This window comes from Pongo pygmaeus, chromosome 5 (genome assembly GCF_028885625.2).
Source record: "Pongo pygmaeus isolate AG05252 chromosome 5, NHGRI_mPonPyg2-v2.0_pri, whole genome shotgun sequence".
Taxonomy (NCBI): Eukaryota; Metazoa; Chordata; class Mammalia; order Primates; family Hominidae; genus Pongo; species Pongo pygmaeus.
Window position 1 is genome coordinate 15,424,660 of NC_072378.2, and position 27,628 is coordinate 15,452,287.

Genomic DNA, 27,628 nt, shown 5'->3' on the forward strand with positions numbered 1-27,628 from the left:
GAGAGAGAAAATCTGGAGATCTACTGGACAGCCTTGTGACTAGTCACTAATAATGTAGTGTATACTCAAAAGTTGCTTATCTTACATATTCTTGGCACAAAAGTAAGGGGATTGGGTATGGTAATTAGCTTGATTAATCACTTTATACATGTATTAAAACATGTCATACTGTAAACATACCATTTTAATTGTTATACTTTGATAAAACTTGAGAAAATATACGGAAGGATACGTTAAGCATGAAAGCAAGAAACTGAAAGAAATTTGTTAGCAGATTTGGCCACAGCAAATGAAAAAGTGAATGGCAAAAGAGGACGGTATTTGCAATTTATAAGGCATTAATATAATTTAAAGGACTTTTAAAATTCCATGTGAGATTGAATGTTGGGGAAAAGGGAGTCTTCAAAAAGGACAGACAGGTAAGATGTTTAGAGGAGGAAAGATTTGATTTCCCCTTCTGCAAGCCAATAGGAAGAGATTTACAACTCAAAGGAGGAATAATTTTCACTTTCATCTGCTACTGTGGGGGTGGGGGAATTCTACCTGAAGTTCTGCCAGTCCTGGTTGGGGTGGGGATGGCCTGGAGTTGCTCAAGTGCCAGATGGATGAGTGGACACAGTAACCTTTTGAAAACTCCCTCTGGCAGGATGATGGCTAAAATATCACTATAGCTTCCCCTTGCTGATCTGCCTAAAGCAACCCAGGAACAGGGTGTGCTTCCTCCTTCCCTGAAGAAACAGGCCCTGTTTGGACTGTTTGTGGGGAGACAAGACCTGTGGGTTCCAGAGAAATGGATGTGAAAGGCTCGTTTATTCCATGGGAAGGGGCTGTAAAGCAGAAGGATAAACCCATAACATTGGTGTTTCTGGTTTTCTATAGAAACCCCGAGCATCCCTGTTCTCTTTTGAAGTCTCTGCCTCGTGGGTAGGAAGCACCATGCTCACTGGAAATTCTCACTTGTAGCCACTTGGGGTTTGGGGTGGGATGGGGTGGGCTTGGGAGGTAGGCTGACTTCATGTGCCAGGGATAGGTGGCATGGCCTGTGCCTCCATCTGTGTCCTGTCCAGTAGGGTTGTTCTGAGGATTCAGAGGCTCAATGTACTTCAGGACTTTAGCATAGTTCCCCTGGCTTATAGGAAGCACTTAAGAAATATTAGCTATTAGCTATTGCTATTTTTGAATTTAGGAACAGAAAATGGGTCTGGCTCAAAGTTCTGTCATCCCTTTCTTCATCTCTGTTGTCACTGATAGGTCAGATAAAGCAGCTGCGCCCCCAACCCATGCATGTCAGTAGCTCTCTGGCCTCAAAATGCATCTCTTTTAAATCTGAGAATAGACTTTTTTTTTTTTTGAGACGGAGTCTCGCTCTGACATTTGATGGTTGATTCTTTCTGACTTCAGGGAGTAGAGGTGTATTAGCCCCTTCTCACACTGCTATAAAGATACTACCTGAGACTGGGTAATTTATAAAGAAAAGAGGTTAAGTGGACTCACAGGTCCGCATGGCTGGGGAAACTTTCATTGTGGAAGTCGAAGGGGGAAGCAAAGCACTTCTTACGTGGCAGCAGGAAAGATAGAGCGTGAGGTGGGAAACACTTTTAAACCATCAGATCTCATGAGAATGCACTTGTTATCACGAGAACAGCATAGGGGAAACTGCCTCCATGATCCAGTCACTTCCCAGCAGTTCCCTCCCTAACACATGGGGATTACAGTTGGACATGAGGTTTGGGTGGGGACACAGAAGCCAAACCTGCGTGGTGGTGGTCAAGGTAGTGATTTCATTCTTGTTTTCTCCTTCCTTTCTAGTTTTCAATGGTTCCAGCAGGTCAACACGGGAGAAGGAACCTGTTCAAAAACACAAAAGCAAAGAGGCCACTCCCGCAAAGGAGAAGCACAGCGATCACCGGGCTGACAGCCGCCGGGAGCAGGCTTCAGCGAACCACCCCGCAGCGGCCCCTTCCACGGGTTCCTCGGCCAAGGGGCTTGCTGCCAACCATCACCACCCCCCTCTGCATCGGTCGGCTCAGGACTTACGGAAACAGGTAAAGTCCAGCAGGGGTGCCTACATGTGTGTCAGACCCCAGTTTCCTACTTCACTTCACCAAGCTTAAAAATTCATCTTCAGAGGGCTCAAGAAGCAGGAGGTGATGCTCAGAAGCAAGACAGGGAGAGACAGAGCGCACCTTTGCATGAGCTGCAGGCGCCTGCACCTTTTGTCCTACGAAGATCCATCAGTTGGATTTGCATCCATCCCTGGGTGCCACTGCATTCACCAGCTGCATTCACTAAGAAAGTGAACTCACTTTTTTACTTAAGCCTCCTCCCACCCACCCACCCTAGGCTCCAGATGAGCGTTAGAGTGGCAGGGAACATGTTTTTCTCAGGGTAGGTTTTGAAACACGTCTGCAAAATGGGATAGTTCTGTTAATGGATGATCCTGGTCTACTTTTCTGTTCTTTTTGATGTGACAAGTTAACATTGCACCACCTGGCCTTTGAAGCAGAATGTGTGCATGCTGTGTCCACTGCCGAGCAGTCTGTGGAACTGGGTGTGGCTGGGTGGCACCTCTTCCACTGAAGGCATTTGAGTCCCAGGCTGTGTAGCATCCACAGAGTGTAGGTGGCTGCCACCCTGACCACCTCCTGCCCCTGCCTGTCCCGCACTGTCCCGCACTGTCCCCCCACCCCCTAGCCCCCAACAGGGCCACAGATAATGCCGGTTCTGGTGAGGCAGTTTTGAAGAATCCCTCAGGGCTTGGCCATTATTGCTGTCCAGATGTTCCCATTCCTGGACATTGATTTCTCACAACCCTAGGGATGAGTAGTGGGGATAAAGGCAGGTTCCTGCAGGCACACAGCTGAGGGCTGGTCCCCGGACAGGTGGCATTTCACTGATACCTTGTGCTCCTGTTCCCCACTCCATTTTAACATCTGTTGAGTCACGGGATCATTGATGAGCTTTCCTCACAGAGTTAAAGATAGAGTGTTAAAATCTTCCCTAGAAGAGACTGGAGGCTATGATCCTTAAAGGTAGCTTCAGAGGAAGTTGTAGAGGGGACAGAAGAGATTTTGTGGCTGGCAGTGTTGCAGAGTGACTTACATGGTTATTGTGGTGTGAAAATACTTGATTTCATCTTGTGGTAGAGGTGGTCTTTCTCATTCTTGGTGATGTGGATATTTCTCTCTGAACGTGAACATGTGACTATAGTCACACATAGGCAGACAGGTATGTACGCATGCACATGTGACCTTTACCTAGCAAATAGTATGCAGTTGGTGGGGGGCTGGGTGTGGCAAGAATCACCACATTTATGTTTCCACAGTCCACACACAGCTAGCACGTATTAAACACTGGCCACTGTTGCCAAAACAGACCTCAGTTTTCCCAGACAACAGCCATGCTGTGGAATTGGACCACACCATGTGCTCACCTGGCATCTCTCAACCATTGGGCCCCCCGATTGTCAGCACTGGAGGCACAAAGCCCAGGGAGGCACTGAGCTTTGGTCCTGGGTGATTCTTCACTGCCCTGCTGTTCCCAGTGCTGTTGGTCTGATGGAGACTTGTACAGAACTCTCCAACCTAAGGTTTTTGCTCATAGAAGAGAACAGAATTAGAAGCAACCCAGAGAGAAAGACAGAAAGACAGTGATTACACCATGTGACTGCATCCTGTCTGCTTTCCCAGAATCCTAGAGTAGGGTTGTTTTTATCTTCTATTCATCCCACTTTGCTTTTTTGAGTTTTTTTAATTTGCTTGTGGTAAAATTCTCATGGGCCACATCAGAACTGGAGGCCATATCCAGGTGAGCTTCCAGATCTTGCCTTTCTGCCCTGAGACTCAACCCATCCTTGGGATGGCGAGGCAGGAATGAAGGGTGGCAGAGGACCTGAGTCATGTACGTGTGACTGTTCATGTTCTCATGCACAAACAGACACAGGTGCGCACATCCTCTTGCGTGGTCACAAATAGGGATGCGTGGGATACGCCTGTCGTCTCAGCTGGTCAGAGCTCACTCTCAGCACTTGGCCTTCATTCAGTTGAAGGTTTTTGTAAGGGGATGAGAGGAATTAGCACAGCTGGACAGAGGAAAGAGCTGAGGAGGAACAGCAAGTACCGCATTAGCCTGGGATGGCCCTGCCTGCCCCCATGCTCCATGGCATGTTCGTGTGACCTGTTCCCTGTGCAGGATCTTAGGTGCAGGAAAGAGGTCCTGGGGTGCCCCTCACACAGCAGGCCTCTGTCCTCTGAGTTAGTGTGGGAATCTCAGCTGCTTCCAGGGCTCAGGGTAGAGTCCTTGCAGGTAGCGCCATATGTTCATGCAGGGCGATCCTGCAGGTGCTGATGGGGATCCTCTCCTGTCACCCTTTCCCCACTTTCTCCCTCTTCCCTCTCCTCCTCCTTCCGGGTTCCAGTCTAACCAGCCCAGATGGGATGACCCATGGCTCCAGATTGTAATTTGGCTCTGACTCTGACCTTCAATGAGACTTGAGATGTGATATTTAACCTTCCCGGGCCCTATTATTCCTTTGGAGCCCGTCTTGCCAACTCCTTATACAGGGACATTGTGAGAAATAAAAGGAAAATTTTCAAACCCTCAGATCCTATTAGTTAAGTACTCTGAAAATAAGGTCAATAAAAGCAAATTGTAGATTCCCTTGTGACTGCTTGATACAAGTGATTAGATTGTGACCTTTCATCTTTTCAACTGCATGAACGATATGGGCCCAGAGGATACTCTGATCTTTCATTTCAAATATGATATGTGGATTTTTTTTGTTATTATTCAGTTTAAAAGAAAAGCATAAATGTGACTGTATGAAATGTGGAGGGATATAATTTTTAGGGGGTGCTGCTGAGAAGTGCCTTTACTCTGCTTGCTGTAATGAGCTGTGTGGGTGCACGCGCCTGTCTGCCGAGTCTAAAACCACTTCCCCTCGTGCGAACTGGGCAATGCCATCTGATAGCGTGTGCAATTTATGGAGTCCCTAGAACCCGAGAGTTAGAACACACCAGTGCGTACTTCACCTACGCCTTTTTCTTGGTGAGAGGGCTCTGGCCCCGGCCGTTTACTCTTGATTATACCAAATGAACTGTCTTTGTCATGCAGTGCACATGTCTGTATAACATTGCATTGTCATGGGGCTGGGAGTGCCCCTGGGTGGCAATTTGGTTGTCTGGTAAGGGTCTCACCAAGGAGCAAATGGTGTTTTTCTGTTGCTTTCCTGCAATAGTAGTTCTGCTTACATGCAGTGACAGAAAGTAACAAGTTTAGGATAGTCCAACAGACGAGCTTTATTTCTAGCAAGGGTTTTGAAGTATTAGTTTTCCAAGAGAGTCATGAGCAGGTTTTGTACTTGGGTAGAAATTTGTGTGGTTTGTAAGCCAGGATATTGCACCAGATGTGGCCACATGTGATTCTCATTTCTTACGCTGAGGCTGAGTGTGAGAAGAAAATGATCAACTGGTTAATCCCACTGGTTTTGCAGGACCTTCCACTGAGCTATAGGCTACTGTCACTGAAGAGGTTTTCATATGAAAAATGTACAAGCCTTGCAGAAAAGTCCTGCCCTAGTAAGATTCAGAGAGGGCCAAGGAATTGAGAATATTCTTTTAAAGTTCTGGAAAATACGACTGTCGAGAAGGAAACATAGAAAATCGTATTAGTTTTAAAAAACGTTAAAGGTTTTCTTCTCATGACATGATTTTGTTATTTGAATTGCACTTGCTGGTGGCGTGGTATTTGTGACTCAGTACATTGCCTTCAGTGGGAGGAGAGGTTATAGGTACATCTGGATTGCCCAGTAGAACCCAGGCATCTCTTTTAGAGCCCATTCGCCTTGGCCTTGGCTAGAAGGCTCCTGCCCATCTGTTGCTGTGGTCAGTGTTTGAGCAGGCTGCTCCTCCCCTTCCGTAACTCACTGTCTGTCCAGTGCATTTGGCTTCTGTTTAGGCTCTTTGTTTTTGATTCAAGTTTTAAAGTGCAAATGGACTACCCCCAGCCACCAACTGTTTCTCTCTCTGGGCCTCTGGCTCTGTTTTGAAAGGCTGGCAGAGGCCTCGGCTCAACGGCTCCCTCTCGTGGGGAAGAAGAACTTGCCAGTGAATCTGAGGTTGAACTGAGGACAGCGTCATAATCTTGAGCGACTAAAACATTTTTGCTTAGTTAACCAAAAACATCAGAGTCATTTCTCATCTTCTGCTCTGCCTTGGAAGTGCATGTTTCTCCTTTTCATCTGTCATCATATTGAGTTGATTTAAATATTGTGTGTGTCGGTGGTGGGGTGGAGGGGAGGGATTTTTTATTCTTAAAGCAAGCACACAGTGTGGATTGGGTACAATTTTTAAGATGGAATTTCTGTTGTTAAGAACGAAGTCAGGTGGGAACGTTTGATGTCCTGGACTTTCATATCTCTCACCTTATATCCCTTCTGCAAGAAGAATGAGGTATTGTTGCAAGTACTCATCTGGCTGAACGTAACTTGAAAATGCTCTCAACCTTGCCTGTTAAGTTGAAACCATTCTTATGACTAGGAGGGGTTGCTCCAATATCTCATGGCCGTGTGCCTGGGATCACCTGAGATACGGGTGACGGATGGCTATGGGCCAAGGAGCACACGCTGCAGACACCTCACTTTCTGCAGAGCTGGGTTGGGGGGCTAGGGGGCAATGGGCTGAGAAGCCAGAAATCCACAACAGAGCTGAGAGAAGGAGCAACTTCAAGCACTTATGTATAAAGCTGCTCAGCTGAAATGTATTGTCATTCAATGGAGGGTCCTGCTGTAGCCCACGTAATCCTTCAGTGAGCTCAGATGACTTCCTGTGTGTACTCTTATGTGGAATCCCTCAGGACGTGCAGCGGTGACCTTCCTTGTAGTGCACTGGCTGCATAACTGGGGCTGTGTGGTTTTAATTGATACAGAGGTGGGTTGAGGGAGACCTTCGGTAGCAAGGTAAGACAATGCCTTCCTCCATTCTTTTGTTTTCTTTTGTACCGATTAAGCGTTGGCTCCATAGAGACAAGTCCAGGCCAAGAAAAGGGGTGTCCTTTTGTTAGATTGGTGGGTCCCAGGTTTCCCCACTATGGTGTTGCTGGCTGAGTTGTTGGTTCTGTTTATTATTACTCCCTTTTAGGACACATGGAGCAGCTTAAGGGGCAGATTGCTTCCCATGTTAGCTTTTTATCTTCCCTGTGGCCTCTCGTGGGCATAGAACACGGACCCTCTGGGTGTCGAGGAGGAAGACGGCCAGTGACACTTGCCTTTTTCAGTCTTTGTAATTTATTTGTTTGAACTTTGCTGTTCTGTGAGATCCATCTAGTCTCTGAGCTAGAATATGGGCGTGCGCGTGTGATATCTGGGTGGATACTGTTGAAGATAACTGTTACAAGAAGGAAAATAGTGCAACTCATTTTTCTCATAAAGCAGGTTATTTGAATTATACCTTGCCAATAATTCAGTATTTAGGTTTTCAGAAAGATGTAAACGAGGTGTTCCTTTTGCCATTGAAGATAGTGATATATAGAATTCAGCTGTGTACAAAATTTACTTCCCTGTAGCGTTGCTAGCCATGAACTCAGGTGCCCCCGAGAAGCCAGAATGGATGGAACCAAAGGCCTTACACTCTTATTTGAGATAGAATATGAGAGACATAGCACTCTGGTATTTGGACAGTGGTGTTAGGGAAGGGTAGGGTCCACGGATTTGTGGGAACACTGAGCGTTACACTCTTATTTGAGATAGAATATGAGAGACATAGCACTCTGGTATTTGGACAGTGGTGTTAGGGAAGGGTAGGGTCCACGGATTTGTGGGAACGCTGAGCCATCTGAGGCTTTTAAACACTGATTCCCTTTCTTGATCCTCACCAATTAGCACAGAATCTAGAGGGAAGGGCTTTACATTATTTTGAAGCTCCCTTAAGGGTTTTAGGGGTGCCAGGTTTGGAAAACACTGAACTAAATCTCAGCAAGTAGTGGTGGCTGATGCCTGAACCTCACAGGAGTTGGTTATGTCTGGCACCACCTGGAGTTTGCCCTTTTGACTAGCGATTCCCCGTCTGTAGGAAGATACGAAGCCGCATCGTGTAGTCAGTCTCCTTAAGGGACTCTTGTGCTGGGAGTAGGGTTGAAACAGACTGCACCCCTACAGGTTAAGAGGAGATTGAGCCAACTGTAGAGGTGTTGTCTTCTGCTGTCTGAACCTGAGATAGAGCCCTTCCCCGAGGTCCTGGATACCCTGAGGCCCATTCCCCTGCCGCCACCCTCCACCCCCAGCCCCCCCCCCCCCCCCCCCCCCCGGCAGCCCCACCAGGCTTTGTTGCTGGAAATAAAGATCAGCCCCAGCTGGAGTTTACTGTTTGCTTTTGTTTTTCTAAATGTTTGTCTTGTTTTGGTTTTCGTGGAAGCATTTGAAAGAACAATTAAAACTAAGCGATTTGCATTCCTCACTATACCTCCTCTTGCAGATTAACGGTACTTACCACGGAATATTTCTGTTTGTCCTTACCCCTGGTTTTATAAATCTGTTTTAAATTTATCATTGCCAGGTGCTTTTTTTCCTCTCCAAAAGGGTTTCCCATTATTTATTCCAGACCATCTGTCAGTCCCACTTTTTTTATAGGGTGACTCGTGGTTTTAGAGCCAGAGTGTGATTCCTGGGTCTTCGCTTCTGCCTCTTCATGGGGCTGGAGATCTGGCTCTAGGAATGAGGCCTTCATGGGGCTGACTCGTAAGAGGTGATGTCCTACCAAGAATTTGTGGCTTTGATTGGACTGCATTTAATTGGTGGCATATAGAGAAATACAGGTCTCAGTGGCTTCTTTCCTTTTCGATTTTTGTAAACTTCACTGATACTTCATTCAGTGGTTCCAAGCGCAGTCCCCAGGTCAGCAAAGAGCATCACCTGGGACCTGGTTAGAAATGCACATTCTCAGCCCCATCCCAGACCCTCTGACTTGGACACTCTGCCGGTAGGGCCCAGTGATGTGTTTACATGAGTCGTCTAGGGGATGCCGAGAGCCACTGGTTTGGATGTCTTTGGCAAGTCTTTTTTTTTTGAGACAAGAGTCTCGCCCAGGCTGGAGTGCAGTGGCACGATCTCGGTTCACTGCAAACTCTGCCTCCCAGGTTCCCACCATTCTTCTGCCTCAGCCTCCTGAGTAGCTGGGACTACAGGCGCACACCACCACACCCAGCTAATTTTTTGTATTTTTAGTAGAGACGGGGTTTCACCGTGTTAGCCAGGATGGTCTGGATCTCCTGACCTTGTGACCCACCCGCCTCAGCCTCCCAAAGTGCTGGGATTACAGACGTGAGCCACCGCACCCGGCACCTTTGGGAATTTTCATTCCATGCCCCACCCCCACTTAAGGGGGGTCCTGGGCCAGGCCTAGGTTTAGCACAAAGGTCACTAAGACTCATTACCCGCCATCTGGGGACCTTCGTCCCCGTGTGACGGTAGCCTGCACAGCCTTGTGGTGGCACTGGTGTTTCAGTACTCTCTGGGCCATCACTGCATGTGGCCAGCTCTCCTGACCAGGAAGTGCAGGCTCCCCCGACCCTGGCACCTTCCTCTCGGGCTGTTGGGGAGAAGGGGGGCTAGTGTTTCTATTCTGTGTTTCTCAGTAATTGTGTGATTTTTAGGCTTCTTCCTTTGGAGATGGTGGTGGTTATAAAACCCTGAAGTCCCTGACTTTAACCTCATATCATAGATGAAAAGTAATGCCCAAGGTGTTAAGTGATGGGTCAGTGGCCACGCTGTGACACGGAGAAGACATCTCCTCGAAACCAGCATGTCCGGCAGCAACCCATTGGGGTCCCTTCATTATTCTTGTTTGAAGCTCGTGCATTTCTAGTGTCTGCCATTGTCGCTCCCCATTTTCGCTGACATTTATGTGTCCCAAGATTACCACGGCGTCCAAGCTGTAAGACTGTCTCTGTTTGCCCAGCTCCCATAGAACCCAATGGGAAAGTTTGTCCAGGGTGGGAAAATACGTGGGAAAGTTTGTAAACGGTGGAAAAATATAGGAAGAGCGTGTGCAGACGAGGGTTGGCATGTGTTGCTTCACCAGTGAGGTCGGGGCATCCCTCTTCCATCTAGCCTGGCCCTGTCCAGGGCTCGTCTCCACAAGGAAAGCAGACAGCAGCTGCTGACAGTTTGCAGCCACACCTCTGGGCCTGGCCTGCCACCTGGAGCCAAACCACATGAGCACTGTTGTTCTTTTCCTTCCATAGTATTTTTGTTTTCCTTCTTTTTTTAGCCACATAGATTTCTAAATCCTGTGGGCAGGTCGTGCTGCTATGTGGAGCACAGAAATAGCAGACATGACTTTTCTTGGAACAGGGATATGTGTGTGTGTCTGTCTCCACTTCCCCCAAGGAAGCAGGATCTTGCTGTCATCAACTCTGCGAAGCTCAGGACAGGTGATTGCGTGGCACGTGGGGAGGTCTTCATTGTGAAACACCAAATTTCCTGGAAGAGCCATGGGAACGTGAAAATGCACCCAGGAAACCCCACTAGGAAGCGCCTGGGGCAGGCTGCATACTTCTGTGACAAAGGATGGGTGTACAGTGGATTCTGAAAGTGGACATCGCTGCTTAATTCTTGGATGTGTATTTTGCTTCTCTTTGCTGGTATTTCCACATGTCTTCTTATCACACTACAGGCTGCTGGCTCTGTTCATCCCCAGCACCCAGGGTCCTTTCTCACGGGTGGGCCGGTCATTTTCATGGCAGGTACTAATTGTGCGTTTTTTTCCACCTCTGCTTCTGCTGCTCCACAGGTTTCTAAGGTAAACGGAGTCACTCGAATGTCATCTCTGGGTGCAGGTGCAACCAGTGCCAAAAAGATGCGCGAGGTCAGACCTTCACCATCCAAAACTGTGAAGTACACTGCCACGGTGACGAAGGGGGCTGTCACATACACCAAAGCCAAGAGAGAACTGGTCAAGGACACCAAACCCAATCACCACAAGCCCAGTTCCGCTGTCAACCACACAATCTCAGGGAAAACTGAAAGTAGCAATGCAAAAACCCGCAAACAGGTGCTATCCCTCGGGGGGGCGTCCAAGTCCACCGGGCCCGCCGTCAATGGCCTCAAGGTCAGTGGCAGGTTGAACCCAAAGTCATGCACTAAGGAGGTGGGGGGGCGGCAGCTGCGGGAGGGCCTGCAGCTGCGGGAGGGGCTGCGGAACTCCAAGAGGAGACTGGAAGAGGCACACCAGGCGGAGAAGCCGCAGTCGCCCCCCAAGAAGATGAAAGGGGCGGCTGGCCCCGCCGAAGGCCCTGGCAAGAAGGCCCCGGCCGAGAAAGGTCTGCTGAACGGACACGTGAAGAAGGAAGTGCCGGAGCGCAGTCTGGAGAGGAATCGGCCGAAGCGGGCCACGGCCGGGAAGAGCACGCCAGGCAGACAAGCACATGGCAAGGCGGACAGCGCCTCCTGTGAAAATCGTTCTACCTCGCAACCGGAGTCCGTGCACAAGCCGCAGGACTCGGGCAAGGCCGAGAAGGGCGGCGGCAAGGCCGGGTGGGCGGCCATGGACGAGATCCCCGTCCTCAGGCCTTCCGCCAAGGAGTTCCACGATCCGCTCATCTACATCGAGTCGGTCCGCGCTCAGGTGGAGAAGTTCGGGATGTGCAGGGTGATCCCCCCTCCGGACTGGCGGCCCGAGTGTAAGCTCAACGACGAGATGCGGTTTGTCACGCAGATTCAGCACATCCACAAGCTGGGCCGGCGCTGGGGCCCCAACGTGCAGCGGCTGGCCTGCATCAAGAAGCACCTCAAATCTCAGGGCATCACCATGGACGAGCTCCCGCTCATAGGTAGGTCTGGGCGGGGGGTGGGGGTGGGGTGGCGATGGCAGGGGGTGTCCCTGCCTGCCCGCCTGCCCCCAGATCCCCGCAGTTCCCTCACAGTCTTCACGTTCTCTTCCCTTGCGGAAACTCCAGTTCGGCTCCCCTGTCTGGGGAGTAGTGGGCTTCTCAGCTCATTCCGCCTGCTGCCCTTCTTCCCAGGTCCTGGGCGTTGGTGGCAGGACAAGAAAGGTATTGAGCTCCCAGGCGCGGTGGCTCACGCTTGTAATCCCAGCACTTTGGGAGGCCGAGGAGGGCGGATCATGAGGTCAGGAGATCGAGACCACGGTGAAACCCCATCTCTACTAAAAAAAAAAAACAAAAACAAAAACAAAAAATGAGCTGGGCGTGGTGTCGGGCGTCTGTAGTCCCAGCTACTCGGAGAGGCTGAGGCAGGAGAATAGGGTGAACTCGGGAGGTGGAGCTTGCAGTGAGCCAAGATCACGCCACTGCACTCCAGCCTGGGTGACAGAGCAAGACTCTGTCTCAAAATAAAAAAAAAAAAGAATGGTATTGAGCTTGGATCTGGGGTGAGCCCCCACTCTGGGTCTGGGCCCCTTGCTTCCCCTGGGCTGACAGTCACCTCCTACCCACAACTGCTGGAGTCAGAGCAGGAGCCGGGGGCCAGTGGGGAGCGCTGCCCCTCTGGATTCTGCCAGACTGCCACCACAAAGCGCCACCAACCGTTGGGCTTACAACAGACATTCCCTACAGTTCTGGAGGCTGGAAGCCCAAGGTCTAGGGGCCGGCAGGGTTGGTTTCTCCCGAGGCCTCTCTCCTTGGCTTGTGGATGGCTGTTTTCTCCCTGTGTCCTCACAGGGTCCTACCTCTATGTGTATCTGTGTCTTCATCTCCTCTCCTCAGAAGGACATTGGATTAGGGCCCATCCTACTGACCTCATTCTAACATAATTACCCCTTTGAAGACCCTGTCTCCAAATTCATTCATGTCCTGAGGTACTGGAGGTCTGGGCTTCAACATATGAATTTGGAGGAATCACTCTGCAGCCCATAGCCTTCTAGGGTCCTGCAGGCCATTTTTTATCCTGCTCAGCTTTGTCTCTTCTTCCTCTTTGTTTTTCCTTGAGCTTCAGTTTCTCTGGCGATTTTGTCAAGGCCAGGTCAAGGGATCTGTTGACATTTTTTCTGAGACCAGGTGCAGCTCTGGCTGGGGCTGTTGGAAACTTGTCATAGTGGATCCTTAGCGAATGCATATCTGGGCTGTCATGCAGACCCTTGCTCCTCAGGGTGGGTTGCAGGCAGAGCCTCCTCTTGGGCTCCCCTATAGCCCTCCTTCCCTGTCATCGTCTCTTCAGTCCTGCCACTGGGGACACAGGGCGAGGATGAACTTGCCTTGTTAAGGCTAAGTGGATTCTGTGGAGTGAGGTGCATCCAGGTAAGGTTGCAACCCCCATTGGTCTAGACCCATGGGAGGAAATAAGCCACACCTCCATTTTGGAGATCCTGAATTTTCAAAGGCATGGAGACATGTAGCCATCATTTAAGTGTCAGGGATTTGGCAGCAAGATAGGCTTCCAGGCAGGGTGGAGGTTTCGTGGTTCTCCTCAGCAGGTGCCTGCCAGGACTGATGCCTGAGTGACAGTCACCTTAACTTGCAAGAGTTCTTGGTTTGTGCTCTGCTGTTGGGAATAGCACGTGATAGGAAGCAGTGCAGGGAGCAGGCTCTGCACACGCGTGCACCCATGCCTGCTGACCACGCCCCATGACTACTTGGGACACAGGATGACTGAGTCAGTGATGGAAGCGCACCAAGTCCTCCTGCCTTTGGAGACCTGCAGACAGGAGGGAAACATTCTGAGTTTCCCTACTCTGCTAGGTGGATGATGGAGCCTCGAGAGCACACTTGACGTCGTAATGACAGCCCCTTTTGTTTAGAGTAGGTTTTTCTTTACTCTTGACTCCCTTACCCCGGGACAAAAGCCATACTGTGCCTCCCTGTGGTGTGCTTATGCTTGTTGGCGTCACCCAGAAGTCTAAGGCGTCTGATATTCTGTCCGAGCGGTACTGACCTGCCTATGACCCAGCAAGGCCTCAGGGCTGGGGTCTGAGCTCAGCCATCTGACAGTGGTAGAAACTTAATAACTTTGAAGTAATAGCCTAAAATCCACCCCAGCAGATGTGCCTTCTGCCTCTCTGGAGGTTCACTTCCACCGCAGGTCCCAGGGAGCCGCCGTGCCGCTGGCGGGAGTTGGATGGGGAAGGGGCTCGGCCACGTAGCAGCCTCAAGGTCCTGAGTGGGAGTGATTGCAGCGGGTGAGGATTCCATGAAGAATTCTTGCAAGCGCTGTGTGATTTTCAGGTGCTCTTGCATTATAATCTACTTAGAGTGAAATATGAAAGTGTGGATTTCCTCCCTTCTCTGACCTGTGTTCTGAGTCACTCGCACAGTGGAGGACTTGTTTTGGTTGGGGGACTCGTTTTGGTGCCTACCTCTGTAAGTTGAGACAGTGCCCACCTGCCCTCGGAGGAAGAACTCCCGATTGTCAGCCAGAGACCCATCGTGAGCCCCACCTGTGGCTCTGGGAGTCTGTGAGACCTGGAGTGAGTTGTGGAGTCTCAGTTCTTAGGTCCCTCCTGTCGAGGCTGGGGACAGTTTCCTCATTGATGTTACCCCAACCCGCCTGTTCTCCACAACCACATCAGCCCACTGTCCTGCCATTGAGTGTGAGTGGAATTCAGGCTGCTGTGTCCCCATCCCTAGTCTTGCTAGTGTGCCAGGAACTCGCTCTCTGTGTGTGCTGTGTCTGCCGAGGTGGTTCAGATGCTTCACCTGGTGGGTCCCGCCATGCTCGGTATGTGCAGGGACCCTGCCTGGACTGGATCCGTGCACACTTTACCTTTTATTACTTAAAAACAATATATCCCCACACTGTAAAGATTTAAAACGTTGTTAATTTGTACTTTGTTTAGCATTTCTTTGATGATTATTTTGGAACATCCCCCCTACCACCCCTCCTTTATTTGGCCCGAGGGAGGTTGCTTTTTCCATTCCCGTCTAGAAAATCCACTGGGCGCGCATTAAAACCTGTCCAGGTTTGATGCGCATTTGCGCTGCTCTGTGACCTGATCAGGAGGGGACACTGAGCACCAGCTTATGCACTGAGAAGCAGCCCACTGTCTGGATGGGCGAGGGACGAGGCATAGATGTGCTGCCCTGGGTCCTCATGCAGGTGTTGCTCTTTGCTCTGGAAATCCAGCGGGATTGAAAATAGACTTCCTTTGTGTGAGTGAGTGGGTGGATGGGTGAAGTGAGTGAGTGAGTAGGTGGGCATTGGGAATTTTAGAAGGGGAATTGGGAGTTGGTAGCAAGCATGTGTCAAAGCTATTCCAGGTGATGCTGGGCTGTGGGTGCAGCCGGGACCCCTACCCACTCCTCACCAGGGAGCTGGTCTTCTCATGACACCTGCCTTCATGTGACAACACATTACCAGTACATGGTACACTGGGATGTTCCTCCCTGTAGGTCCGTCTGGCCAGCTCGCATCCTCTTCCAGCCAAGCCCCAACTGAAATGCTGCCTCCTCAGACGCTCCCCGCCTAAAATGGTAGTCCCTTGTTCCGCTTGATCTTCATAGAAAAGCCATGACCCATCATTGTGTAACGCCCTTCTCTCTGTAGACCGGAAGTCTACTGTTCGCCTCTCTCACCCCAGAGCCCATCAGAGTCCTGGCTCATAGTAGGAGTTCAAGAAGTACAGGTTGAATGAGGAACATCTTGTTCGTGTCCCTTTCACTAACTGTCCCGTTTTTTCCCCTTCGCCGTCCCAGGGGGCTGTGAGCTCGACCTGGCCTGCTTTTTCCGGCTGATTAATGAGATGGGCGGCATGCAGCAAGTGACTGACCTCAAAAAATGGAACAAACTAGCAGACATGCTGCGCATCCCCAGAACTGCCCAGGACCGGCTGGCCAAGCTGCAGGAGGCCTACTGCCAGTACCTACTCTCCTACGACTCTCTGTCCCCAGAGGAGCACCGGCGGCTGGAGAAGGAGGTGCTGATGGAGAAGGAGATCCTGGAGAAGCGCAAGGGACCGCTGGAAGGCCACACAGAGAACGACCACCACAAGTTCCACCCTCTGCCCCGCTTCGAGCCCAAGAATGGGCTCATCCATGGTGTGGCCCCCAGGAACGGCTTCCGCAGCAAGCTCAAGGAGGTGGGCCAGGCCCAGTTGAAGACTGGCCGGCGGCGACTCTTCGCTCAGGAAAAAGAAGTGGTCAAGGAAGAGGAGGAGGACAAAGGCGTCCTCAATGACTTCCACAAGTGCATCTATAAGGTAGGGGCCTCCGCAGAGCAGCCACTCCCAGCTGCAGGAGTGCGGGAGGAATGAGAGAGGAAGTGGAGCGTGCTGTGCACTGGACGGCGCGTTCTCTGATTCCCTGGTGTGATGAAGGAGGGGGCGGGCCACTGTGCTGGGTGATAGCGCTGTCTTAGTCCTCTCGTGTTGCTGAAATACTACAGACTGGGGAATTCATAATAAACAAAAATGTATTGGCTCGTGGTTGTGGAGCCTGGGAAGTCCAATATGGAGGAACCCAGTGAGGGCCTTGTGGGCGCATTGATGGAACATTGATGCAAGGTGAGGCAGTGAGAGACCCAGTGAGGGAGGGGAAGTCCACTCCACGAAGATACCACGAGTCCATTCCTGCCTGCCCAGGGCCTTGGGTTTCCTTTTTCATTAACTGGCTTGCGTGTGCGTGTTGCATGCACGTGCACACATTCCCATATGCCAGGGATAAGTACCTGGGCTGCATGCTTCATTTCCCCTGCTTCTCCAGTTCCGTTTCATCCTGGTGCTCGACAGCTGCCCAGACCCAGCTGAACTTCTCACTGGCTGGACCCTCAGTGGACTCTGCGCGCTTGTTTTCTCTGTTTTCCATCCGCTCACCTCACTGCCAGCCCAGCATTGCCAGGTCCTCTCTGTGGAGGGCTATCCCTGATAAAGCCATCAAAATGAATCTCACCATTCACACGCTGTGGAGGGAAGAGTTGGGGAGAAACCAGCAAACTGAAACACGCAGCGTTTCCCTGTCTCCACCAGGTCTCCTGGCAGCACAGTCATCCTGAGGAGACTTGCCCCTCCAAGAAGCAGGGGAGGCAGAGTCCGTGGCTCTCCTCTTGGCAGCTCTCCCAGCTGGCCTGGCTCTGAAGCAAGGCTTGGGGTTTCCTCCCTTCTCCAGCCTGCCAGTGGGTAGCGGGGCATCTGGGGCCCAGCTGGCCGAGCCCAGCTAAGTTGAAGTCTCTGCTGAGTTTCCCGGCACAGACTTGTCCTCGCTGGTCCCAGTTCTGGATTCACTGGGAGGGAAGTGTTCTCTGCTCCAGCCCTCGTGAGCCTGGTGGGAGTGTGTGGCTAGTGGGTTTCGGCTGCATTGGGAATTGGCTGTTGGTTATCACTAAAACCCACTGTACCCTCAGGTGCCCACGGCTGCCTGACTGCAGGCTCTGGCCTGGCCTTGTAGTTGAGGCAATGCGGGCTTCTGAGTCCATCACACATCTTAGAAACACGGAGGAAGAGTTGACTTGACTCTTGGCGTTGTTGCTTCACTTTAAGTCCAGGCCCTGCAGACCCGCCTCAGGCTGCATCTCATATACTTGCACACTTCTCTAGAAAGAGGTACCCAGTTTTTCTGGCCTGAGACCCAGAGAGGGTTTGGCCCCCTGTTATCTGAGTCTCCTCTCCCATTGCCCAAGGCTGCCTGGTGGGGATGCGGTGTGGGGGCTGCAGGATGCAGCCTGCCAAGACACAACTGCCTTTTATTTGACTTCGTAAATGTTCTTAAGAAAAGAGAAAGTGTGACCCAGAGACTGTAAGCTCTGAGGAACTTTATTTGGTGTTTCCTGAATGTTTTACTGAGAAGCCTTTGTCAAGTAAAGCCACTCAGTGAATCCTGTGACTCTGAATAGCCAACTGGTGAAATGAGAAACTGTCAACGTTTTTACTTTTCACTGAAGAAGGCCAATTCTGTGAGCATATGTTTGATCCAAATAAGAGGTTTGGATTTTTTTAAACTCACCCTGTCAAGAGTATTTCTAGATTTCATCACGGAAATGTAGTGGAACTCTGCGTGGTGGCCACGGCGAAGCCCCCAGCAGCCGTGTGCCCACGGGCAGGTTCCCTGAGCGCGCAACTCTCTGTGGCACCGGTGTCCTGGCTGCTGACTTCCGTGTGCTGGCGTCATCCTCACCTCCGCTCGTTGCACTCTGCCTTCGTGCAGAATTCAGTCCCTCCTTTTTTATGTTACAAGAGACAGACCATCGGGAGCGGCTTGGAATTTGCATGGCAGTATGTTCCTGTAGTTAGAACCCCATCTAGTTCCTCTGCTGCAGGAGACAAAGGCACGAGCCAATGTCTCCGTGCCGACTGCGACTGTGGACCCGACGGCAGAAAGCATCTCCTGCTCCCTGTTCTGGCTCTGTCACTTCTAGAGGGACGCTGCAGTGTCCAGTGCTCCTCAGGGAAGCCTTCTCTGATCACCCTCCCCCACTCCACATGACACCTGGCACCTCCTCCCATCCCATATTTGTGTGTTTGAGGCCTGTGTCTTCCCCAGACTGAATGGAAGCTCCACGAGGTTTTGTGTGTTTCATGCACTGCTCTGTCTCCAGCCCCTAGGATTTGACCTAGTACACAGTAGGTGCTCAGGAGATATTTCTGGACTCAAGCAACAAATGTGCCCGGTCAAGAAAGAAAAATATCAAGGGTCTTAGACGGCTTCCCTCTGAAAAACGCACCACATTTGGTGTGGTAGGTAAAAGAAGGTGCCGACTCCGGATTCCCAAACTGACTCAGCTATTTTATCAAAGCAGGCAAATCATTCTGGATGTTATTGGGAACAGGGCAACAGAGGGGCATCGAAGAAGAGGTGCAGAGGGGACAGCAGGTGGTTTTGTGGAAAGAAGGCGACCAGGTTGCAACTTCAGTGAAGGCTGCTGCCCTGGCAGGTGTTAATATGGCAAGGACTCTCAGGGTGTAGATGTCACCCCAGTTTCTGTCTCTCCAGCTTCTCTCCTGTGGGCTCCCTGGTCACGAGTTCCATCAGGTCATAGCTGCTGATAGCTTCTCCAATGGCCTGCAGCAGCCTTTGTCAGCTGAGCAATTCTGCCTCCAGCACAAGCTGCTTTTTCAGCAGAGCCTTGGAGGGGCCTTCCGCGCTTCTGCTGTGTGTCCGCCCAGGGCCTCTGGGTGGCAGCCTCTGTTCCTGGCAGAACAATTTGGCCCTCATGGGGGTGATCCTTGGTGGAGTCTTCCCACTCCTCTTGGCACTGCGGACTCTTAGAGAATATATTTCTGCCTTCTCTGCCTGTCAACTCAGAATACAAGGTGGCCCACAGCTGCAGGGACGCCAAGGGGCAGCGGCCCATGACAGGTGTGTGGCCTCATTTGCAGTAGGGCTCAGCTTTGCTTCTGAAGCTGTACTCTTTTTTTGTTTTGTTTCAGGGAAGGTCTGTTTCTCTAACAACTTTTTATCGAACAGCGAGGAATATCATGAGCATGTGTTTCAGCAAGGAGCCTGCACCAGCCGAAATCGAGGTGAGAGAAGTGGCCCCTCACGCTGCCTCATGATGTGGGAACCCCTCGGCGAGCTGGAGGACATCCTGTCCTGCCCTGACCCCTGCAGCTCGGTGAACGGAAAGGACTCAGACGGGGCTGAGTTCGTCCTCTGTGTCGAGTGTGCACCAGGGCAGCCAAATGTTTTAACTTAGGTTGATCTAAACTTGTTCACAAGCCAAGAACACTATAATGAAGGTGGGGCGCTGCCGAGTGCAGGGGGCGGGTTCTGGGCACGTCCCCTGCTCCCCGTCACTGTCTCCTCCTGCTTGCTCACCCGGCTGCTTCTCACCCCATCCTCTGTGTGTCTGTTATGCAAGAGAATGTTTGGAATCCCTTGAAACCACAGTTGTGCTTTTTCTTCTCTTCTATTTTTTATTTAATGGGATTGGCAGATTGCCATTTTTGTGCTTCTGCCAACTCTCTTCTTTGAGTTAGTATGAGGTTGGAAAGACAGTGAGCACTTCTGTGCCCAGACCAATTAGGGGGAGTTTTTGTGTGCGGCGCTGCAGGACAGAGACCGGATCTGTTTATTTACCTCCCCTCGGCCAGTGCCCAGCTGAGTCCGTGTGAACTTCCAGCTGCTGACGTCGGTGGGCTCTCAGCAGCGCTCGGTCGTGGAAAGGGAAAGAAACCAAACCCGGATTGCTGGTTCAGGGCAACTGCCGGCCGGGCAACAGGAGGTATTTGCTGACCACAGCCTCATCTTTTGGTGTGTGACAGGCTTTTGCTGCGTTGTTTTTTTTTTTTTTTCTCCCCTTTAATGCCACCTGTTTCAAATAAAATCCAGGGTCGATTTGCCCCGTGTATATGTGCTGACCACTGGGGGTTCAGGTATCTTGTTTTGCCCAGGTTTTGGACCTGTGACCTTCAAACCTGCTCAAACCAGGACGCCTGGTCACCCTCCCTGGGTGGTGTTTGGTGCCCCACCTCCTGATAGCAATTGTCAGAGCTTAGGATGTCCAGCCCTGTGGCTCACCCCTCCTTTCCTAGTGTGGGGAATTGAGGTTTACCTTGCGCACCATTTTCATCGTCTTAGGACTTAGGTCTCTGCTTACGTGCAGGGGCTGCCTACACTGTGTACCCTGGGTGCGGCCGTTGAATGCCACGCGGTGGCCTGACACCCGATCTGTGCTTGTGATTACCGTGCTGCAGCCGCCACTGCCTCACCCACCACCAGCCACGATGTCAGCTGAACCATGGTCTAGGACACGTGTGGCTTCCGCAGCTGCTTCCAGAGCGCGCGTTGCGTTTGTGGTAGAGATGTCAGGTGGAGGACACTTGGCTTTCTGGGGCTGAGCATTGGACCTGGGAAGAGGCCTTTATTGCCAAACAACACGTGTCCTGTGGGCATCTCCCCAGAGGTGCAGAAGTTTATTATCCATGATGTGGAAGAAAACTTAGCTCATTTTACAGCCTCTTATTCAGGAATTAATTCCCTCTGAAAGTCTGGATTTTGCTCTAGCAGTTGTGTAAATATTTAAACACAAAGGGGAGATTTGCTAGAATTTAAACTTCAGGCCTGGACTGCCTAGCTTCTTGTGCTCTGTATTCCAAAAAAGGCCAGTGGACAGCCCCTGGAGTTGGCCACCACCTGGGAGCAGTCCCTTGCTTCCCTTCCCATGTCTTTACGGGCGCACCAGACGCTGGTTGCCCTCAGTTTCAGCAAGTATGTGGCAGGATTGGGCACTCAGGGAGTCTGTTGAGGGAATCCAGTCATTTAATGTGGAATTCGTTCTTGATTTGTGGAGCTCTGACTCCGCCAGGTTGGCCCTCTCTTTGTGGAAGTCACACGGGTGTTGAGGAAAGTGGTTTTGGCATTGCTAGTAGCACTTCGTTGAGCTTAATTGGACCCTATGATGCTGGGTGCTTTTGAGTTCGGCTTCTTCCCTAAATGTGGTTCGCGCTTTACCAAGGCTTGTGAGACGAGGGAAGAGGACTCAGTGCTTCCGGAGTGATCACTGAGAACAAAGTGGAAGGTGACTGCGTGGGGAGGCTTGTCTCAAGGGAGTCTGGGCACTGCTGCATGCCTATAGTCAAAGCATGTTCTGACCCATTCTTTGCCCCCCCATATTTGTTTAGATGGAACATATTAAAAGTCACTGTGGAAGCTTTTTATAATTGGTGGTTACCATGCTTAGCGTAATGTCCTCCAGGTTCATCCATGTTGTAGCATGTGTCAGAACTGATATCCTTTTACAAGTTGAGTAATAGGGCATGGTATGGACGGAGTAGATTTTGTTCATCCATCTGTGGATGGGATACTTTGGTGGCTTCACCTTTTGGCTGTTGGGAATAACGCTGCGTAACATGGGTGAGACCCTGCTTTCTGGCATTCTGAGGATATGCCTGGAGGTGACCTGTCATTGCTTTCTGCATTAGCGTCCTGCTGGAGACACTCTGGAAAGAGAACGTCTGTTCTGAGGGGCGTGTGCACCAGGCATTCGTGACCCAGTTTTGTTGGGTTGAACTGTGCTCTGTGGCTGCAGCACCTTAGGGGTGCTGACCAGCCCTTTCCTGTTCCCTGCAGCAAGAGTACTGGAGGCTAGTGGAAGAGAAAGACTGCCACGTGGCAGTGCACTGCGGCAAGGTGGACACCAACACTCACGGCAGCGGATTCCCAGTAGGAAAATCAGAACCCTTTTCGAGGTAACCTGGGATTCTCTTGTCCATGTTCTTGGGGATGTGACTGCATCCTTTCCCCGCCAGTTTGTAACGTCCCTCGTCTTCCCCTTTGCAGGCATGGATGGAACCTCACCGTCCTCCCCAATAACACAGGGTCCATCCTGCGTCACCTCGGTGCTGTGCCTGGTAAGCCTGACTGCGGCCGCCTAACTGTGGCAGCTGTGTCCATGAGTCCTACTTGCAGAGAACCAGGGCTGGGAAATCCCTTCTAAGCACTGCCAGGGAGGGATGGCATCTTCAGGCTTACAGGACATACAGTGAAAATTGATTTTTAGAAAAGAAAGGAGTAACATAATGGTTGGTGAAGTCAGTAGAAAAGGTGGACAGGTGAACCACATGGCAGAGTCTGGAGCTGGGGGAAGTTTAGTGGCCAACTTTGAACCTTGAAATTGCTGTTTTCAAAGCTGAAGCTGAAATCATGAATTCTCAAGATGGTCAGTAGGCTCGTAAGGGATGGATGGATGCTTTGCAAGCTTTAGGGAAAGCCAAGGGGTCATGGAGGTTGTGGCTACCATGAATGTGAAGGCCCAGGCCTTGGCGAAAGCAGCTAGGAACCTGTCCTGGTCCTGGAACCTGACTCGTTTCTGAGCTGAGCCGAGGAGCCCCGTGCCCTACTCACCCTGCTCAGAGGCCTTGCCAACAAAGGGGCTTTCTTGCTTTCTGCCTCTGGCCCTGATGGGGGTTTTTGGGTTTGGCGCCTCTGGTCCTCAGCCTTGAGGCTTGGGGGCTCCGGCCTGTGGGCTGCTGGTTCCTCGGCATTCCTCACCAGGTCAGGTTCCTGCGGCCACCTCCCTCATGAGGCCGATGTGCTCCTGCTGTTTGGAAGCGGTGTTCCTATTCTCCCACTTCTGTAGAGCAAGCAGGAAAGAGTAGGTACCTTCTGCTCACTGTCTTTTGTCTGGCTTTGAGTCCCATTTCTTTTCCTTCTTGTTTTAGCAGAAGAAAGAGATTTTTACTTACTGTTCCTTTGAGACCTTGTTGCCTAGCTTTTAAAAATGCCCTTTTCACCCTTTCTGTTTTAGGAGTGACTATTCCCTGGCTAAATATTGGCATGGTCTTTTCTACCTCATGCTGGTCTCGAGACCAAAATCACCTTCCATACATTGACTACTTACACACTGGTGCTGACTGCATTTGGTGAGTACCGGCCCCGCGCAGGAAGGGAGGGACTGCAGAAACTAATATTACCACATTAAGTGGGGCCTGCGGGTAACCTCTCGTCCTGGTGGTTCCACGTGCTTGAGAACTTGCTTCTCTGTGTTCAGGCCTGTCCTGCGTTCCCTGCCGAAGCCTGGGCCTGGGCCTGGGATGACCTACCTCTGTTGGAAGAGTTGGGGTGCTGGAGAATGTTGTAATGCTGTCTGATGATGAGCAAATATTTTCATATGCTTAGTGGCCATTTAAGTTCCCCTTAGTTCCTTAAGTTCTCTTAAGAATTACCTACTTACGTCTGTTTTTTTGTTTGTTTTGTTTTGTTTTGTTATGGATTAGTCACTTTTTCTTGTGGATTCCAAGCGTTATTTTCACCTTAGGGTTAAGGAACAGTAGTAAAAGTGCCACACAAAGTTAACCGTAGTAGTGACCGTGTCATCAGCCCTCTATTAACTGAATATAAACCGTGGTACTTCATGATTGGTTATTTTCAGCCTCTCTGTAGAGCCAGTGTTTCCTCATCTATCAGTGGCTCTGTGGGGAGTAGAGTTGACTTGGGAATCTCGTTCCTGCCGTGTGGAGACAAGCACGTTATGTACCCTGTGGAGTCTGTTGCCTGGCGAGGTGTTCTGGGTCCCCGCCTGTAATCCTGACTCTCCCTGCACCCATCCCTGATCGAGGCTGGACTCCTCGGTGTCTTTGTTTACGGTGGCAGATGGAAAATGACTACAAATAATCAGATGTCTTGTCGTCTGATCGTTTACCGGCATGCCGTTCATGCCATGCTGACTGTGTTTATTGCCCTAATGGGGTGATCAAGCATTCTTTATTAAAATAAACAAAGTCTTAGGACTCATGTTCTCCCTCTTTGGAGCCAGCGTCGGCTGCAGCCTCCTCATTTTGGCTTTTCTGGTGAGTGGTGCTGTCGACATGAGGGAGCCCTCCCTTCCCACGTGGGTCTGTCTGCTGTGGACGGTGATCACGGTGTCCTGCAGTGGGTCCAGAGTGATGGGCCCGGGAAGCCCAGGCTGTTGCCTGTGGAGTGGGGACTGACAGGAGCCTTGGGGCTTAGCCGGGCCAGGCCACCAGCTGGGGAGGGGACAGCCAGGACAATTCCGAGAGGTGCCTTTGCCTCCAAAAGAAGAGCGTGGCTATTCCCTGTAGAGTAGTTATGCCAGCTGTGGCATGGCCCTGGTGTTCTGGGGTCATCCCCGGGCCAGTGACCTGAGGCCCGAGTTTCTTCCATGTGGGTTTGCTTATGGCTTGATGTTGAGTCACAGATAGCAAAATGTGATACCCTGTGTGGGCTTTTTGAAGACTCACTCCTGGAACCTCATTGATGGGAGAGAAAGAAAAGGCAGGGATAGGATCAGAGAACGTGATGGTGCGTAGTTTTTTCTTAAAACATGTGATTTAGGTTAGAAACCCTGTATTTAAATTACCAGTCAGTAACAGAATATGTTGGCATTGAAAATAACATGAGCATTAAAAAAAAAAAACTTAAATGTGGCTGTTGCCGTCACTGAGCAATTGAAACCAGGATTTGGCCTCAGAGAGAAATGCTTTCATCACAGACAGACACATAGGGGCTGCAGTGTTGCTGCCCGCCTGTACCTGGGGGGTGGGGGCTGTGGGGAGCGGCTGGCCCACGTCTGTGTTTGATGGTGGTTGATGGCTTCACTGGCTTAGCATCCCGAAGACCCGTCAGGCCCCTCTCCACACTGCCCAGGGAGGAGCCCCTCCTCTTGCCCAGGGAGGAGCCCCCAGGCAGCCTGAGACGCCCAGGGGCAAGGCAGCCATCCCTGCACCCCTGCCCTGCGGGGGGCCTCCCCTCACATCCCCCTCATTCATGCTGTGAGCCTGGCACCAGGGCATCACATGTTGTGAGTGGAAGTGTGGCCCTGGTGGGCTCCAAGGAAATGGGTAAAACCTCCTCCCCTCCCTGTGATTGCCGTGAGGAGGCTGTGTAGTACCTCCCACCTTTTCTTACACTTGAGGACCCCTGCCAGCCTCATGGTTATACCTTGGAGGGTCTGTGAGCCACCACTTCCCCAGGCCACCCTCTGACACAGGCCTGTGAGTCCTTGATCCTCCTGTGTGTCTTGCTGTATGTGCCTGATGCCGGGTAGGCTGGGTCCTAACACATAAAACTCTCCAGTGGGGAGCAGAGCTGGTGGGGCCCCTAGCTATCCCCTGACTCCCACTTCACCACAGCACCTGCCAAGGAGTTGGCCTTGAGGTGGCACATGTGCATGAGCCTGGCTCCTTCTCCAACTCTCTGTGCATTTGTAGAGGGCAGGGTTTAGTGTTCCTGTCTGGAGGGCCGAGGGGGCCATGTATTCCTTATGAGGACATTGTCAGGTCCTGCTCCTTCAGTGGCCTCTGTTAACAGAAGGAGGGTGCAGTGCTGGAGCCTCAGAAGAGGCTCGTGGAGGCCGCAGTGTGTCTGGTTCTGATTTCTAGGGGTTTGTGAACATGTTTCTGGTTTGAAGGCTTTTTGGCTCACCAGGTGGGTCAGATCTACATAAAAGATGAGCATCTCGCAACGCGGATGCGCTGCGGTTTGGCTGTGTGCTAGGTGGACGTGGCACTGCTGCCGTGGGAAATGGGAGCCAGCGGTGACCAGGCACCCAGCCAGGCCAGTGCGCCATCCCTGCTGGCGTGGAGCAGAGCCTCTCCCATGTGTGCTCGGGTCCCTGAGGGTGACGGGGGTGGCCCAGTACATGCAGGAGGCCCTTGTCAAGTCTCTGCTTGTCTCTTGTGTCTCTCAATGACCCAGGTATTGCATTCCTGCTGAGGAGGAGAACAAGCTGGAAGACGTGGTCCACACTCTGCTGCAAGCCAATGGCACCCCAGGGCTGCAGATGCTGGAAAGCAACGTCATGGTGCGTCCACTCAGCTGCCACCTCCAGCAGGAGCTGTGGGACCTCCTAGGCACTTGAACATGGTTTCCCATGAACCTGCCTTTCAAAGGCAATGAGGACACAGCAAAAAAAATCCCCAGGGTGCAAAGGGAAAGGTCCTCTGACACAAAAGCCAAACTGACCTTCCATCAGATTGCACAGGGCGCTGGGGTTTTGCACGGCCTTTGCATCTGTTTTGGGGCTTGTTTGTGTTGTGGGCTGCTGTGGGCCCTGGGATTTCTTGTGTCCGCCGCTCCTGCCTTCTGGGCATGTGAGAGGAATGAGCACAAAGGCTTCTTCACCTGTTTTCAGGAAGTCATGGGGCTGCTGAGTTCCTGGGAAGTATTGCTTTGAGCTGTGTTCTGACCAGCATCTCTGGCCTCTGCTGACCCTGCCCGTCCCGCCTGTCCATCTTACAGAAGAGATGGACGGGGGCCTCCTTTGTAAGCCCAGCCTGTGGGCCTGTGGCTTACTTGGCTCTGGAGACGAGCCCGGCAACCTCCTGGTTGTGTAACCTTGTCCCGTTTCCAGCCCTGGCATTGCCAGGTGGGGACAGAGGGGCCTATGTGGTCATCATGTCCTCAGCTGTGCATGAAGCTGTCATCACTCTTGGACCAGTGCAGTTTAGAAGCTCCTTCTTGTGTTATGAAAGCCATCTTTTTATTCTCCACATGAAACAGTCTTATCTCCTTGAGAGCAGGCCTCTTAGGGTGCGCATATGTCACCTGAAGACCGCAGGTGTCCCTGCGCACAGGGAGGGGTGCCTCAGCCTGGCCCTGTCTCCCCAGATCTCCCCGGAGGTGCTGTGCAAAGAGGGGATCAAGGTGCACAGGACCGTGCAGCAGAGTGGCCAGTTTGTCGTCTGCTTCCCGGGATCCTTTGTGTCCAAAGTGTGCTGTGGGTACAGCGTGTCTGAAACCGTGCACTTTGCTACCACCCAGTGGACAAGTATGGGCTTTGAGACCGCCAAGGTGAGCAGAGCCGGCCTCCTCCCTCTCGCTGCCCCCGCATCCCTGTGAGTGCCGTGGGTGAGCGCACACAGAAGCATCCCTGTGTGTGCGTGTCTATTTGTTGATAGTTCCTTTTGGAATATGTCTTTGAAATTCTTAAGAGGTGGTTGAAAGGTCTTCTACGAATGAAAAGTTGTTAGGGATTTGTTTGTATCACAAAGAGTTTTGATCAGACTGTTACTGACAGACCCCTCCAGTATTGGAAAACTGCTGAAGATGCTCAAGGTAATTGCTTAGAATGGACTGAGAACCTCCACCCATCGTGAGGGAGTGGCAGCTGCCTCTGGGTAGCGGCGAAGTGCTGTGACTTTTCCTGGTATGTGGTGCCTTTCTCACAGGCAGGCACAGTTTTGAAGAGTTTTTAATCTAAATGCAATTCAAGATTTAGAAATCCAGACAGCCTGCCTGCCCCCTCCACCAAGAAAAATCTTGACAGCTGCCTAGTAATGAAAATCCACCCTAA

At 51.4% G+C, this 27,628-nt stretch overlaps 1 protein-coding gene across 9 annotated transcripts in view; it reads left to right on the forward strand.

Annotated features, from left to right (window-relative positions):
• Positions 1 to 27,628, forward strand: part of JARID2 (jumonji and AT-rich interaction domain containing 2) — a 278,177-nt gene that overhangs the window by 238,940 nt on the left and 11,609 nt on the right. For all 9 annotated transcript variants that reach the window (XM_063665836.1, XM_063665835.1, XM_054491177.2 and 6 more), the window contains 9 exons: positions 1,810 to 2,045; positions 10,785 to 11,823; positions 15,640 to 16,142; positions 19,305 to 19,397; positions 21,946 to 22,064; positions 22,156 to 22,226; positions 23,123 to 23,237; positions 26,032 to 26,137; positions 26,944 to 27,126. In XM_063665836.1, coding sequence (XP_063521906.1) covers positions 1,810 to 2,045; positions 10,785 to 11,823; positions 15,640 to 16,142; positions 19,305 to 19,397; positions 21,946 to 22,064; positions 22,156 to 22,226; positions 23,123 to 23,237; positions 26,032 to 26,137; positions 26,944 to 27,126 — 2,465 coding nt within the window. The remainder of the gene's footprint in view (positions 1 to 1,809; positions 2,046 to 10,784; positions 11,824 to 15,639; positions 16,143 to 19,304; positions 19,398 to 21,945; positions 22,065 to 22,155; positions 22,227 to 23,122; positions 23,238 to 26,031; positions 26,138 to 26,943; positions 27,127 to 27,628) is intronic.